Source organism: Aquarana catesbeiana, linkage group LG01, assembly GCF_042186555.1.
Source record: "Aquarana catesbeiana isolate 2022-GZ linkage group LG01, ASM4218655v1, whole genome shotgun sequence".
Taxonomy (NCBI): domain Eukaryota; kingdom Metazoa; phylum Chordata; class Amphibia; order Anura; family Ranidae; genus Aquarana; species Aquarana catesbeiana.
Window position 1 is genome coordinate 117,739,189 of NC_133324.1, and position 13,956 is coordinate 117,753,144.

Here is a 13,956-nt window from a genome sequence, read left to right on the forward strand (position 1 = left end):
CACAATATGATGCTGCCACCACCATGTTTCACGGTGGGGATGGTGTGTTCATGGTGATGTGCAGTGCTAGTTTTCCGACACAGTGTTTTTGCTTTTAGGCCGAAAAGTTCCATTTTGGTCTCATCTGACCAGAGAACCATCTTGCACATGTTTTCTGTGTCCCTCACATGGCTTCTCGCAAACTACAAAGAGAACTTCTTATGGCTTTCTTTCAACAATGGATTTCTTTTTGCCACGCTTCCATAAAGACCATATTTGTGACGTGCACAACTAATAGTTGTCCTGTTGACAGATTCTCCCACCTTTGCTGTGGATCGCTGCAGCTCCTCCAGAGTTACCATGGGCCTCTTGGCTGCTTCTCTGATTAAGGCTCTCCTTGCCCTGCCTGTCAGTTTAGGTGGACGGTCATGTCTTGGTAGGTTTGCAGTTGTGCCATACTCTTTCCATTTTCAGATGATGGATTGAACAGTGGTCTGTGAGATGTTCAAAGCTTGGATATCTTTTTATAACCTAACCCTGCTTTAAACTTCTCCACAACTTTATCCCTGATCTGTCTGGTGTGTTCCTTGGCCTAAAAAGTTTGGAGACCCCTGGTTTCAGATTAAATTACTTTGCAACTTGTAAGCCTATTTTCCCTTAGTAAATCAACCCCTTTTAAATGCACATGCTGCTTGCTAATGCTGTCTGTTTTTTCTTTTTAAAGATAAAGTGAAGTCATTCCGATCTGCTTTACAAGAGGAGGAGCAGGCCAGCAAACAAATAAACCCCAAGAGGCCCCGAGCCCTTTAAAGAATGGTTTTAATGAAGGATCATCACCTTAAGAACTTTCTACTGTAAAATAACCTTATTCTCAAACTGTGGCCGTATGAACCCAATTACTTGAAACATTAAGTACACTTTTATACTGTCAGTGGAAATGTCCTCCTCTGTCACTTGAATGGATTCCTGTTTTGGGCAGACCACTACACTGACGTCTAGACAAGCGTCAATCCCAGACAGCACAAACCTATCAATAGGGGCTGCGAGGCACTTTGTCCAGATTCCTTCATTTATTCATGTTTTAGTTCTCTGTCTGTCTTTTGTTGTTTTTTTTTTTTTTTTTTTTTTTTTAATTCTTTTTTTAAATAAATATGTTTAATACTGTGTACTAAAAGGGTATACACCGTTTTTTTTGTTTTTGTTTCATTACGGGATTTCATCATGCTGCAGAAAGCAACCGTGCGGTTTTATATTACTTGCATGCCTGCATTTCATCCGTGTTTGTACAGATAGCGATATTACATGAATTAGCTGTGCACACCTCCTGCGTGCCTTTATCAAGGCGATACTGACTTGTTTTTTTTTTTTTTTTTTTTTTTTTCGTTTTTTTTTTTTTTTCAGTATGCACAGCCTTAACTTAATAATAAAACTATTCCTTGTTCCTCTATGTAAATTAATTTATAATATCTGTATTGTTTTCAGTTTTAGGATGTGCCATACAAGCATACAGAGATGACACTGTATAAAAGGAGTAGGGAACATGTGGCTCTCTTAAAGTACCAGATAGTAAATATGTAGTACAGACCTTTGAGGTCTACAGAGGTGTACAATCTGCTGGCAGGAGTATGCAGTCCATTATTTTGGGTCATCGACGTATGTTGACGTCAAAAAGTTATTTTGGAAGCTAGAACATTTTATGACTGTAGATACTGGCTTTTGAAAGATAAATTTATGCCCTGGTTCATCTATCACTCATTGGTGGGTAAAAGACTATACACAATAATCAGAAGAGCCTGCTTTGAAGCCCAACTTTAGACTCCACCAGTTCGGCAGCACCTCTTTTATTGCATTCAGTCCTGGGTGTGATATAGAATGGCTCATATGTGCCCTTCCACCTCTTCTCCTGTGTGCCTCCAAGCTGCTCTGAATTTTAATGAGCACTTAGAAATCCTGTCACCAGCTTCAAAAATTGCAGGTTAAAGCACTGAAAACTCAAATATTTGAAATGCTTGCTTGCAGTGGATTTCCTTTCCATACATAACTTTTTTTTTAATAAAAACTTGCAATGTGCCTGTGAAGTGGCTAGTGTGACTACTTCAGAAGAACCATTTCTTTAGCACAGTCTCCTCCCTTCTTGCACATCATAGCCTTCTTCTCTCAGGGAGTTTTTGTGCTGGCCCAGCTCCCTCTCCCTCTTACCTCTCTATATAGCCTTTTATGTAGCAGCTTGAGAGGAGCGTAGGAAAACACTATAGAGTATCACTTTAGTGATAGCATTGAGTCTATTGACATCACATGCAAGCTGGCTGTGCCCAGCAGCAGTCTCAGAGCTTTTGCATGCCTACACAAGGGATGATTTTACAGGTAAATAAACACCCGGCTAACATGTTAATTGTTTGCATAATCGTATGGGAAGATTGTTGTTGAAATGAATGGTCTGATGACAGGAACTCTATCATTCAGGTTGTGCCTGCCCAGCCAGGTCATTACTCCCTTCGTGCCTAAGGGTAAAACTGATGTTCATGCCTAAGCACAATTTTGCAACTTTGACATGTGTTAGAAAAACCATACATATCACAACTACTTTGTGCATCCAGGTGGATGATTCTGCTTTTTTTTCAGGACGAATTGGGCTTTCATTTGGTGATAAATGGTAATGGATATATCCTTGTTTTTTTATTTATTTATTTTTTCAATGGAAAACTGTCCCAAAATAGTAAAAAAAGATATATAATTATTATTTTTTTAAATTTAGCTGCATAGTTCTTGTTACTACCATAACCTTCCACCAATGAACAACCCAAAATAAATTCTCCTCCTTTATGATCACAGCAATACCACATGTGTATATTTGTTTGCACCCGCAGTACAGCCCAGAAACAATACTGCGCTTTTTTTTTTTGCTTTTTTTTTTTTGCTTTTTTTTTTTTTTTTTATCCTACCTAAAACACACTGACACTTCTACTAATTAAGAACAATGTTTTGTTTAAATCCTACCCAAAATATGCTGACCTTGGCCTTTTAACCCTTACTTGACCCAAACACTCATTAACCTTGGCACTGACCTAGATCAAGCCTTGATCTAGGTATTTTTTATATTTATTTATTTTTTTAAAACTTTTGCTTCTCTCTCTCTCTGCAGAGATATGTACCTTTTTCCTTTCCATTCACAAAGAGAGAAACACGGGCTGTTCATTGTGACAACCAAATGCCATCACAGTGATCAGGTGCCCGGAACCGGTTTGTTAGTATGGAACCCAGGGGCTCCCCCAGAGACAGATATGCCAATATGTGGCCCCCATGGAAAAAAAAGCACTGTATAAACTGCTAAAATACCCTTTCTCATTGGCCGTTAGAGCAGTCTTATGACTTCTATCAGTGTCCAGAAGAGCACTGGTTGAAGGTTTTTAGGAGGAATTTTCTTTCTCCCCTGATTGTACAATGAGGCTGCAGGTTTCCTGACCCTCTGGACAGTGCTGATCACATGCACTCTCCCAAGGGAAAATAAAAAAAAAACTCTAGCAATACACACCAAACTGAGCATGTGCAGCTTGCCCCCAAAGCTCTGTTCTATAAGGAGATGGCTTGGGGGGGCAGTGCAAAAAGGGGAGGATCAGTGAAAACAGGATCAAACAGCCTTTTTACACAATGCACATGATTAACCCCTTAGGTTCCACAATGAGTATAACGAGCATGCTTTACTGCATAGGCAGATCTATTTTACTGTTGTGGCTTTTGTAACACTTTAAGGACATTGCTTTGTTCATGTGTTTGCATCAATCAACATGACAGTAGCGCTCTATTTTTGAAACTCTAAAGTACAAGTTCACACGACTACACTTCACTTTCCTTAACCGCTCGCCTACCGCATATTTACTGAAGCAGGTTGGCTCTACTGCGTGAAATCAAGTACCTGTGCGTCATTTAGTGCAATAGCCACTGGGTGGTGCGCGGCTGCCACTGGAGGAGTGATCGTGCGCTGATTGGACACGGCATGCCAATCAACGGGTCCAGCAGACCCGATGTCCACTGGGCACCCGCGGTCATTCCCCAGAGACCCTGAACGGCAATCTGCCTATGTAAACAAGGCAGATCGCTGTTGTGACAAGGATGGAGATCGTGTTCCTGCCAAGCAGGAACACCGATCTGTCTTCATCCAGTCAGACTATCCCCCACACAGCAAGCACCAGCTAGGCGTAAACTTAACCCTTTGATCGCCCCTGATAACCCCTTCCCTGCCAGTGTCATTAGTACAGTAACAGTGCATATTTTTAGCACCGATCACTGTAATAATGTCACTGGTCCCCAAAAAAGTGTCAGTTCGATTTTTCCACCGCAATGTTGTAGTCCCGCTGAAAATGGCTGATCACCACCATTACTACTAAAAACCATAAATATAAATGCCATAAAAATATCCCATGGTTTGTAGAAACTATAATTTTTGCACAAACCAATCAATATATGCTTATTGGGATTTTTTTTTTTACCAAAATTATGTAGCAGACTACATATTGGCTTAAATTGATGAAGAAATTCGATTTTTTTTTTTTTTTTTGCATTTTTTTAAATTGGATGTGTTTTATAGCAGAAAGTAAAAAATATTGTTTTTTATTTCAAAATTGTTGCTGTGGGAAAAAAAGGACATCAATTTTATTTGGGTACAACGTCGCACGATCGCGCAAATTGTCAAAGTAACACAATGCTGTATCGCAAAAAATGGCCTGGTCATTAAGAGGGTAAAATCTTCTGGGGCTGAAGTGGTTAAAGAGTATTGTTTTGGTACCATTAGGGAAGCTTCCCTTCACTTCCTGTTTCAGAGATGCAACAGGTAGCAGTGGGGAGTTCCCTGTACTAACATCGGATTGTTAGTACAGTGGCGCCTCCTAAGCGTTTTTTTTTTTTTTTTTTTTCAGCCCGCTGGGTATACTAGGCTTTAGGAACACTGGCTTTGAGGATATTTGTAATGAACATTTCGAGATTGAAGGAGATTGGATAAAATGTGATTACTGGTATACTTAAGTTAGAATATTTGTAGGGCAGGTCTATGCTTTACCATTCATATTCAGGGAAAGTGTGAATTTAGCCATACTCTGTTCAGTTGGGGCAGGTTCATGATTTAAAAAATGACAAAACAGTAAAGTTAGCCCAATTTTTTTGGAAATGACACCAAACTTCGGTACTTAATCTCCATAGGCGACGCTTTAACATTTGTGGTTTGAACAGTGTTTACATATGTGGGCGGGACTTGCATGTGTGTTCGCTTCTGAGCGCGAGCTACTGGGGACAGGGGCGTTTTAAATTTTATTTTTTTTTACACTTTCTTTTACATTTTTTTTTTTCGATCGCTTTTATTCCTATTACAAGGAATGTAAACATCCCTTGTAGTAGGAATAGTTCGTGACAGGTCCTCTTTATGGAGAGATGCAGGGTCAATAAGACACCACATCTCTCCTCCAGCCTGGAAAGTATGAGATTGGGAAAAAAAATACACAATCTCATGCTTACCAGCCGCGATCGCGACTTTGTTTACATCCGCGGCCCGGACGTGACGTCATAGAGATGACTGGTGACCAACTGGTCACCGGAAATCTCTATGGTCGTCATCCGGCGGCAGGCGATTCTTTCTCCGGGTCCCCAATGGCACGGGAGAGCCCAGAGAAGCACCGGATGGCGGCAGGAGGGGGGGGGGATGTCTCCTCCCGTCGCCTGTAAGAACGTTGAAGCGGTGGAACTGCCGCTATGTTCATTCTTATGGTTCACAGAATCGCTGGCTGCAAACAACGATATCTGAATGATGCCTGTAGCTGCAGGCATCATTCAGATATTCCCACTGAAATTCAAAGATGTCATATGACGTCTTTGAGTGGGAAGTCGTTAAATATGTTCTGTGCCCCTATGAATGTTTGATGGTGTGTTTTTTTTTTTTTTTTTTTTTTTTTTTTTTTTTTTTTTTTTTGATGATTTTATACCAGTGTCCTGTTAAAGACTCAGGCTATTGAAAATGCACTTTACCACTGCCCTCTTTTTGGAAAAGTAGTTTATCCAAATTTTAATGCTGCAAAGGCTCCTGAAAACCAAACTTGCTGTAAAGCAATTCCTTTTGCTCCATGTTTGGAAGGATGACGGGGTCTGAGCACAGCCAGCATTGAGACCTATACCTCCATTCCTATACCTCCTTTTATGCTCACTTTAAATCTCTTTGAAGAATCAGACAGAGAACGCCACTCCCTAAGGCTTAATGTATACGGGACATTTTAAAACCTCTCCTGAACAATCTAACTTGACAGTAACTGTTTAAAAACATCCATTTTGCCACGGTTACATGGCGTTTTTGCGTATAGAATCCTTTTTTTTTTTTTTTTTTTTTTTTTTTTTTTATAAATAGTCCAAAATGTATCTCTATTAAAAACGCCTGTAAACAAAATGTGGCTAAACGCGAGTTACCGCGTTTACATGTCTTTACGAGCTGTTACACACATTTGGCATTTCAAATGCCTCTGTATATCTGTCCTGAACGCATTTTTTTGCTTTCCAAAAAATGCTTCTAAACTCCACTCCCTAGAAATAACTATAAACGACCCTGTGTACATGTACTGATAAGATAAAACAGAGATTTCAGGGGCAGCTGAAAAAATGCCCAACTGCTGCTAGATGTCCATTACCAGCAGCAGTGTTCATGAGGCCTTAATGTCTTCAGGGCCAAATTACACCCTTGCTTGTAATAGTATGTGTGCTGCCTTTGACTTTTAGCATCTTTTTGGAACAGTACTTCTAAACAACATATATACACATGCTTCTGGTGTGAAGTGATAGCTCTACTAGGAAAGAATCTTTCCATGTGGTTTTTGGCATTTTTTTCTGCCACTGTATTGCCCAATAACTGTGACAAGGCAGTTGATGGGCACAGCGCTGACTGAAGTGGCAATGCAGGACAACTTCCCAACCCAAGTGCAGTTAGACATGTTAAAATGCTTAAACGCAAAGTGTTTTCAAAGCATTTGCAAGTGTTAAATATGTTCCACTAGTAGAGACAAGCCCTTAAAGAAACAAGAGCTTTGTGACCTCTGAAGACTGTAAAGCCTGGTACACATGATCAGATTATCGGACGCATAATTGTCCATTTTTTGTTGCATGCTAGTCCCTCATCGAAAGTAAAGAGGCTACTCAACTTATGGAAAATTCTCGTTCGACAAAATACAACTTCTGAAGTGATGTAATGTGTTGAATTGTTTTGTAATGTATTCTTTTGTTTCCGAGCATGTGTAGTCTTGCTCTTACGTTTTTTGTTTTTTTGAACGAAAACTGTACAAATAAACAAAAATCAGATGTGTTCACGTGCGATACAAATTTTATAGCCTGCATCTTCAGTTTTTGACATCCGAAATGACTGAATCGGCTGTCGAAAGCACTATACTAATGATCAGATGATCGATCGTCGCACGAAATTTAACTTCCGACTTTCTTATGTGTACAGGCCTTTAGAGGAAGGCGTAGGACCCTCCTAGAACTGAACATAAACCTACGGTTAGGTCCATACATATTTGGACACAGGCACAATTTTCATACTTTTGGCTCTGTATTCCACCAGAATAAAATTAAAACAAAACAATCCAAATGATATTGAAGTGCAGACTTTCAGCTTTAATTCAAGGGGTTGAACATAAATATCAAGTACACATTTTAGGAACTGCAACCATTTTTATACACAGCCCCCCATTTTCAGGGGTTCAAATGTAATTGGACAAATAAATATAATTCTAAATAAAATGTTCATTTTTAATATTTTGTTGAGAATCCTTTACTGGTAATGGCTGCCTGAAGTCTGGAACCCATGAACATTACCAAAGACTGGGTTTCTTCCTTTCTGATGCTTTGCCAGGCTCTAACTGCAGCTGTCTTCAGTTGTTTTTTGTTTGTGGGTCTTTCTGCCTTTAGTTTTGCCTTTAGCAAGTGAAATGCATGCTCAATTGGGTTGAGATCAGGTGATTGACCTGGCTATTGCAGAATATTTCATTTATTTTCCTTTAAAAGCTCCTGGGTTGCTTTTGCAGTGTGTTTTGAATCATTGTCCTTCTGTACAGTGAAGCGCCGTCCAATCAACTTTTCTGCATTTGCCTGAATCTGGGCTGACAGTAAATCTCTAAACACTGCAGAATTCATCCGGCTGCTTCGGTCTTCTGTCACATCACTAAACACCAATGACCCAGTGTCGCTGGAAGCCATGCATGCCCATGCCATCACACTGCCTCCACCATGTTTTACAGATGTGTGCTTTGGATCATGAGCTGTTCCAAGCCTTCTCCACACTTTATTATTCTTCTCGTCATTCTGGTACAGATTATTCTTGGTTTCATCTGTCCAAAAAATGCTTTTCAGGAACTGGACTTGCTTTTTTAGATGTTTTTTTGATTTGCCCACCTCCTGGAGAGTGTCCTTCACATGTCTGGATATTGTGAATTGTTTTTTTTTTTTTTTACCATAGAGAGGATCCTGCGATCATCCACCACTGTTAACTGTCTAACGTGGACATCTAGGCCTTTTTATTTTGCTGAGCTCACCAGTGCGATCTTCTTTCCTTAGAATGTACCAAACTTGATTTGGCCACTCCTAATGTTTCTGCTATCTCTCTGATGAATTTGTTTCGTTTTTGAAGCCTTACAATGGCCTGTGTCACATGCATGGACAGCTCCTTTGAATACATGATGTAGGTTCACAGCATTAGATTCTAAATGCAAATACCACACTTAGAATCAACTCCAGACCTTTTACCTGCTTAATTGATGAAGAAATAATGGAGTAGCCTACACCTGACCATGAAACAGCTTTTGATTCAATTGTCCAATTACTTTTGGTCCCTTGAAAAAGGAGAGTTGGCTATTCTTAAGAGCTGTAATTCCTAAACCCTCCCTCCAATTTGGATGTACATGCGTTCAAATTAAACCTGAGAGTGTGCACTTTCATCCCATTATATAACTATAGCTTGAATATGTTTTGGTAAACACCTGAAAAAAAAAAAACTAATATATGAACCTAACTGTATGGACCTCTACTAATAACCAGCCCAACCAGTCATCTCGACTTCAAAGATTTCACACCCTCCCTGACTTTCCTGTGGAAGCTAATAGAGTTTAAATCCCTGAGCAGCATCCTTCGTAAGTAAGGGGAAAAGGTTCTCTTTTACAGAGAGCCTCTTTTAAAATCATTATTTATAGAATTGGCAATTGAAGACAGGGCCAAATACCGTTGGCCATCTTTCTTTTGGTTTTGCTCATGTCTTAACTTCTTTAGGAGCCTTAATATACAAGACTGTTCACTATCCATTGTAACTAAGTGTTAAATATAGGTACAGGGCTTTATAGTGCCTTTTTTTCGCAAGACCTAAATAAAGTAGCTGAGACTTTATTCTATAATAGTAGACATTAAGCAAATGCTATGCTCTGTCAATGGGTATATGAAGCTAGAAGCACTTTAATACATGGGAGCGATAGTTTTCAGTGTGGTCAAGATCACATAAGTGGACATCTCTTTATATCCTGTAGGCTTGGGCTTTCAGGATGTGGGAAAACCTCTCAACTTGTTCTGTTTTTAGACCAGCAAAAAGGGGTCACTTTACAGAAAGGACACCTGTCACAAGTAAAAATGCATAGCTTGTCTTTGATACCAATACCAATTTTTCTCCGTTCTATTCATGCACAATGACTACCTAATCAGTTACTGTATTCTATACCACTTGTGGTGTAGTGTATGCCACCATACACTACAAGCGAGGACACCAAGTTGGGATTCAGTGGCCTCATCTAAATCTTCCACCATGTAGCCAGTGAAGTCAGAACCCCAGGAACTCCAAAAAGATGATTAGCATGGCAACCAGGCAACTAACTTTGTCAGGAGATTTCTGTATTTCTTTCATGACAAATTCCCTTTAAAATTCTTCCATGCAGCTGTTATTCTGTTCCCTTTGCTGCATTCTACCACTGCATCAGTGATGTTAAACCTATTTAGCTTTACTGTAAGTTGCATCATTGCCCTGAAGTCTGAAAAATGAGTAGCTTCCATCTAAGCTTTCTCACACAGGTATTGGGTTACTAAAGCACTCATAGCTGCTTGGCAAAAAACACTGGATTTCTGAGGCTGGACTGTGTTGTGATAAAAGAAAAGGCCAATTAGAAGAGCTACTGCTTTTACTTATTTTTGCTGAATAGGAGCTGATTACAGAATCCAAGTAGGTTCTCAATAATCTTAATCAGTGCAAGGGAAGGACTTTTCTGCTAAGTCTTTTGTTATATGGATTGCAAAGAATTCTGGTAGTTTTGATGAGCTGCATGTTACCTGCCCTTCTTGTAAAAATAAGACATCTGAAATTTCCATCTTTCTCTTTTAAAATGCACATTTTAAATGCTGGTTGTATAATTAACATTTTTTTTATTGATTTCTTTTTATATGTATAAAGAAGAGAACATACAGAGCTATTAATGAAGTGTTGCAGCAGAGGCTGCATTGACAGAATGATGGCTCTTTCCTGATCTCCGTCATGTTTTCTTTCCTGAGCCCTGAAAGACTTCTTTATAATGTATGCTATTAGAGAGTATGTTCCTGTGTACATTTCATAAAACCAGATTCCTTACCAATGACTATTGAAATATGTAAAGAATACAATCACTGCCTTATGTTCCAAATGTTAACTTCTGCTTTTAGCAAAAAAAGTTAACAATAAACAGAACTATGTTGGCAATTGTGCATTATATGGTTCTGTGTTTACTGCTGCTGTGAACCATTTCTCATTGTAGCATTTGTTGTGTGCATGTTAGCTGTGTGAGGATCATATACAGAAATGTACTCAAAATGAGTGAGTCCAGTTGATAATATCAACACCACATCCCCTAATGTATAAAGGAAGTAATTGAGTAGGAATAATGGGACTTTAGAGATGTTGAGACCTTCTATCAGAGTAAAACAAACTACATAATTATTAAGAATTGCATTTATTAGACCCTATTGACAGATACTGTGATAATAGAGTACCGCCCTTCCTTTAAATAGTGTGGTACTTCATGGTGAAACAGAACTAAACTATTAGGATTATAATTTTCAACCAGAGGTGGACGGGGAGGGTTGCTGCGGTGCTTTATCCCAACATGTTTTGCATGAAGTGCTCCTTCAGGGGTACATGGGGTGCTCCGAGTTATGGTGGACAATATGCAAAGTAGAGCAATGTCAACCCCCTCAAAGGGTTCAGGTAAGTCAAAGGTTGCAACGCTAGGCGCAGTTGGGAGCATGAATGGCATAATGGTACAGGAGTGGTAGCTGCCCAAGCAGGAGAGCAGTTCAGGGGTCTCAATCCATACCGGCAAGGGGAAACAAGTCCTATGTCTACTCACCAATGGTCTGTGTCTTTAAGAGTCATTCAAACACCCAGCTTGCATCCTCTCAGTATTGGGCTAACCTTCAACACCGATGGAAACGGGCATGATCAGCCCTCAATGCTGTGAAGCAAAATGGTGTATTTTATTATCATGGGGCTGGTGTCTGTCAATATGGTCTGCTGAATTCATGTTTTTAGGAGAATGATTACCCCAAATTCCTTTTAACGCACTTTCTAGTGCTAGGAATGGGGATTTGGGAGCAGGGGGAATTTGTGATAGAAGGGGAAATTCGGAGGGAGAAGAGTATCAATCTAAGATCACGGAACTCTGCCGCACAGACTGCATTTTAGGACTTTTTCACACCAGGTGCATTGAGGTAACACATGAGTAATTTCACGTTTTCCTGTACCGCACTAAAATGTGCGGCCTTTTGCAGTTGCATGTGGGTGCCATTATTTCTTAATGAACCATGCATCTAACAAATGCGTGTACGCTCATTTAAAAAATGCGCTGTGTGTGCTCAGATGCACCTCCTTGTGTGAACAAGCCCTCAGATTGGTGTGCCCTGGGATTGTGCACAGTTCCAAAGGGTGCTGTGACTGAGGAAAGGTTGAAAAACACTGGTCTAGAGCACAAAAGTATAAAAAAAATGATATTTATTACAAAAATAAAATCCAGACAATTACATAAAATTTCATATATCATTCACAAAAATTACCTATGAGCATGAATAATGCACCACCTACATACACATTGAAGTCAAAAAGTTTGGAGGACCAAACTGATCACTCTAGAGAATCATAGAATTTGATGAAACAGAAGGAGAAAGAAAAATGGGATTAGGGAAAAAGGAAAACAAAAGCAAACAAGGACAAAAACAAAATAAGGAGAAGGGAAGATGCAAAGAATAATATCACTATCTATTAATGTTGAATATACAAAAAATGTGATGTATCTAATTGCAAAAACTTTTCTTGTTCATAGAATTCGCCATAGCTCCTGAAGAAGTGTTTTGTTTACGCGCACATGTAGAGCAGAGCTGAGTTTTTTTTTTTTTTATGACACACTACCTCGTCAAATTCTGTGATTCTCTAGAGCAGGGGTCGGGAACCTATGGCTCGCGAGCAAGATGTGGCTCTTTTGATGGCCACATCTGGCTCTCGCCTCTCAATCCGCGGATTGCGTGGTGTGCTGATCTGCGGGTTGAGCGCATAGGAAAGGCTGCGGCTTTGGACTAGCTCCGGAGCAGCGGTCATCTTGGTACACCTGGCGGCGGCCTAGGTGAGCGGCGCGCTGACGTCTTCATCACCCGCCTCAACTGCTCGTGAATCTGCTTGTGTAGTGGTAAGCAAGCAGACAATCGTAGGGGAGATGTAGATATTATTACAGTGGGGGGGGGGGGGGGATGACGACATTGCAGTTATAATTAATCGATTAAAAAATTGATCCCGTTTAACGGATGGAAGTCTCAATGCTTGCATGAAGCTTAACCTCACCATGTATCAACCAGACTACAAAGCCATCAGCAAAACCATGCAGCACCAGAAGTCGCATTAATGGTAAGAAGTACTTTATTCATCATTGGTTAGCAACAGCATAACAACGTTATTAAAAAGAATTCAGAGACTTATTGTACTTTAAAAGTGTTGGTCTTGCATAAAATGCACACATTTACTTGTATTTAGTTTTAAACATATTGTATGGCTCTCACGGAATTACATTTTAAAATATGTGGCGTTCATGGCTCTCTCAGCCAAAAAGGTTCCTGACCCCTGCTCTAGAGTGATCAGTTTGGTCCTCCAAATTTTTTTACTTTAATGCGTATGTAGGTGGTGCGTTATTCATGCTCATAGGCAATTTTTGTGAATGATATATGAAATTTTATGTAATTGTCTGGATTTTTTTTTTGTAATAAATATCATTTTTTTATACAGTTGTGTTATGCCTAAAAATCCATCGTCCAAAAACCTGGCAAATTTTATCTAAGTGTCGTATCCACAGAGGCGGCTCTAGGCTTTGTGAGGCCTTAGGCAAATCTTAGACATGAGGCCCCACTAACTCCCATAATGGGAAAAATAATTCAAGCGATAAAAATTAACGGTATAAATTGCATATTTAAGGAGCCTTAAATCCTATGAACTTGCAGTTTCTAGAACTCTCTCTAACCAATTCTTCTTGAATCAAATATATATATATATATATATATATATATATATATATATTTATTACACGCACACAAATATAGACAACATTTGTGCAGCAATATGTTTAAGGTATAACGAGTCAAAAACATATTTCTCCATTTACATGAAGGTCAGGTTAATATCACCCAACACAGAGTTCCCCATTACAGTGCAAGGGGAAATTTGATGCAAGGGGGAATGTTGCAGACTTTGGTGTAAAGGGGAACTCTGATGTAAGGGGGTGCTCTGGTGATGAGATCACCTTATATTATCATATCCACTGCATTCCCCTTTACATCAGAGTTACCCTTTATGTCATTGTCCACAGAGTTCCAACTTGCATTTAAAATGGAAACTAATGTGGGGAGGACTCTGGTCACCATAGAGCACCTTCCACAGAGTGAACGCACTAAGGTAAAGGAGGGGGGGGG

At 39.7% G+C, this 13,956-nt stretch overlaps 1 protein-coding gene across 3 annotated transcripts in view; it reads left to right on the forward strand.

The window, feature by feature from the left end:
• KIF2A (kinesin family member 2A) overlaps nucleotides 1–2,915 on the forward strand; it is a 157,915-nt gene extending 155,000 nt beyond the window's left edge. For all 3 annotated transcript variants that reach the window (XM_073623266.1, XM_073623250.1, XM_073623257.1), the window contains one exon: nucleotides 704–2,915. In XM_073623266.1, coding sequence (XP_073479367.1) covers nucleotides 704–789 — 86 coding nt within the window. In that variant the 3' untranslated portion in view covers nucleotides 790–2,915. The remainder of the gene's footprint in view (nucleotides 1–703) is intronic.
• The last annotated feature ends 11,041 nt before the right edge of the window (nucleotides 2,916–13,956 follow it).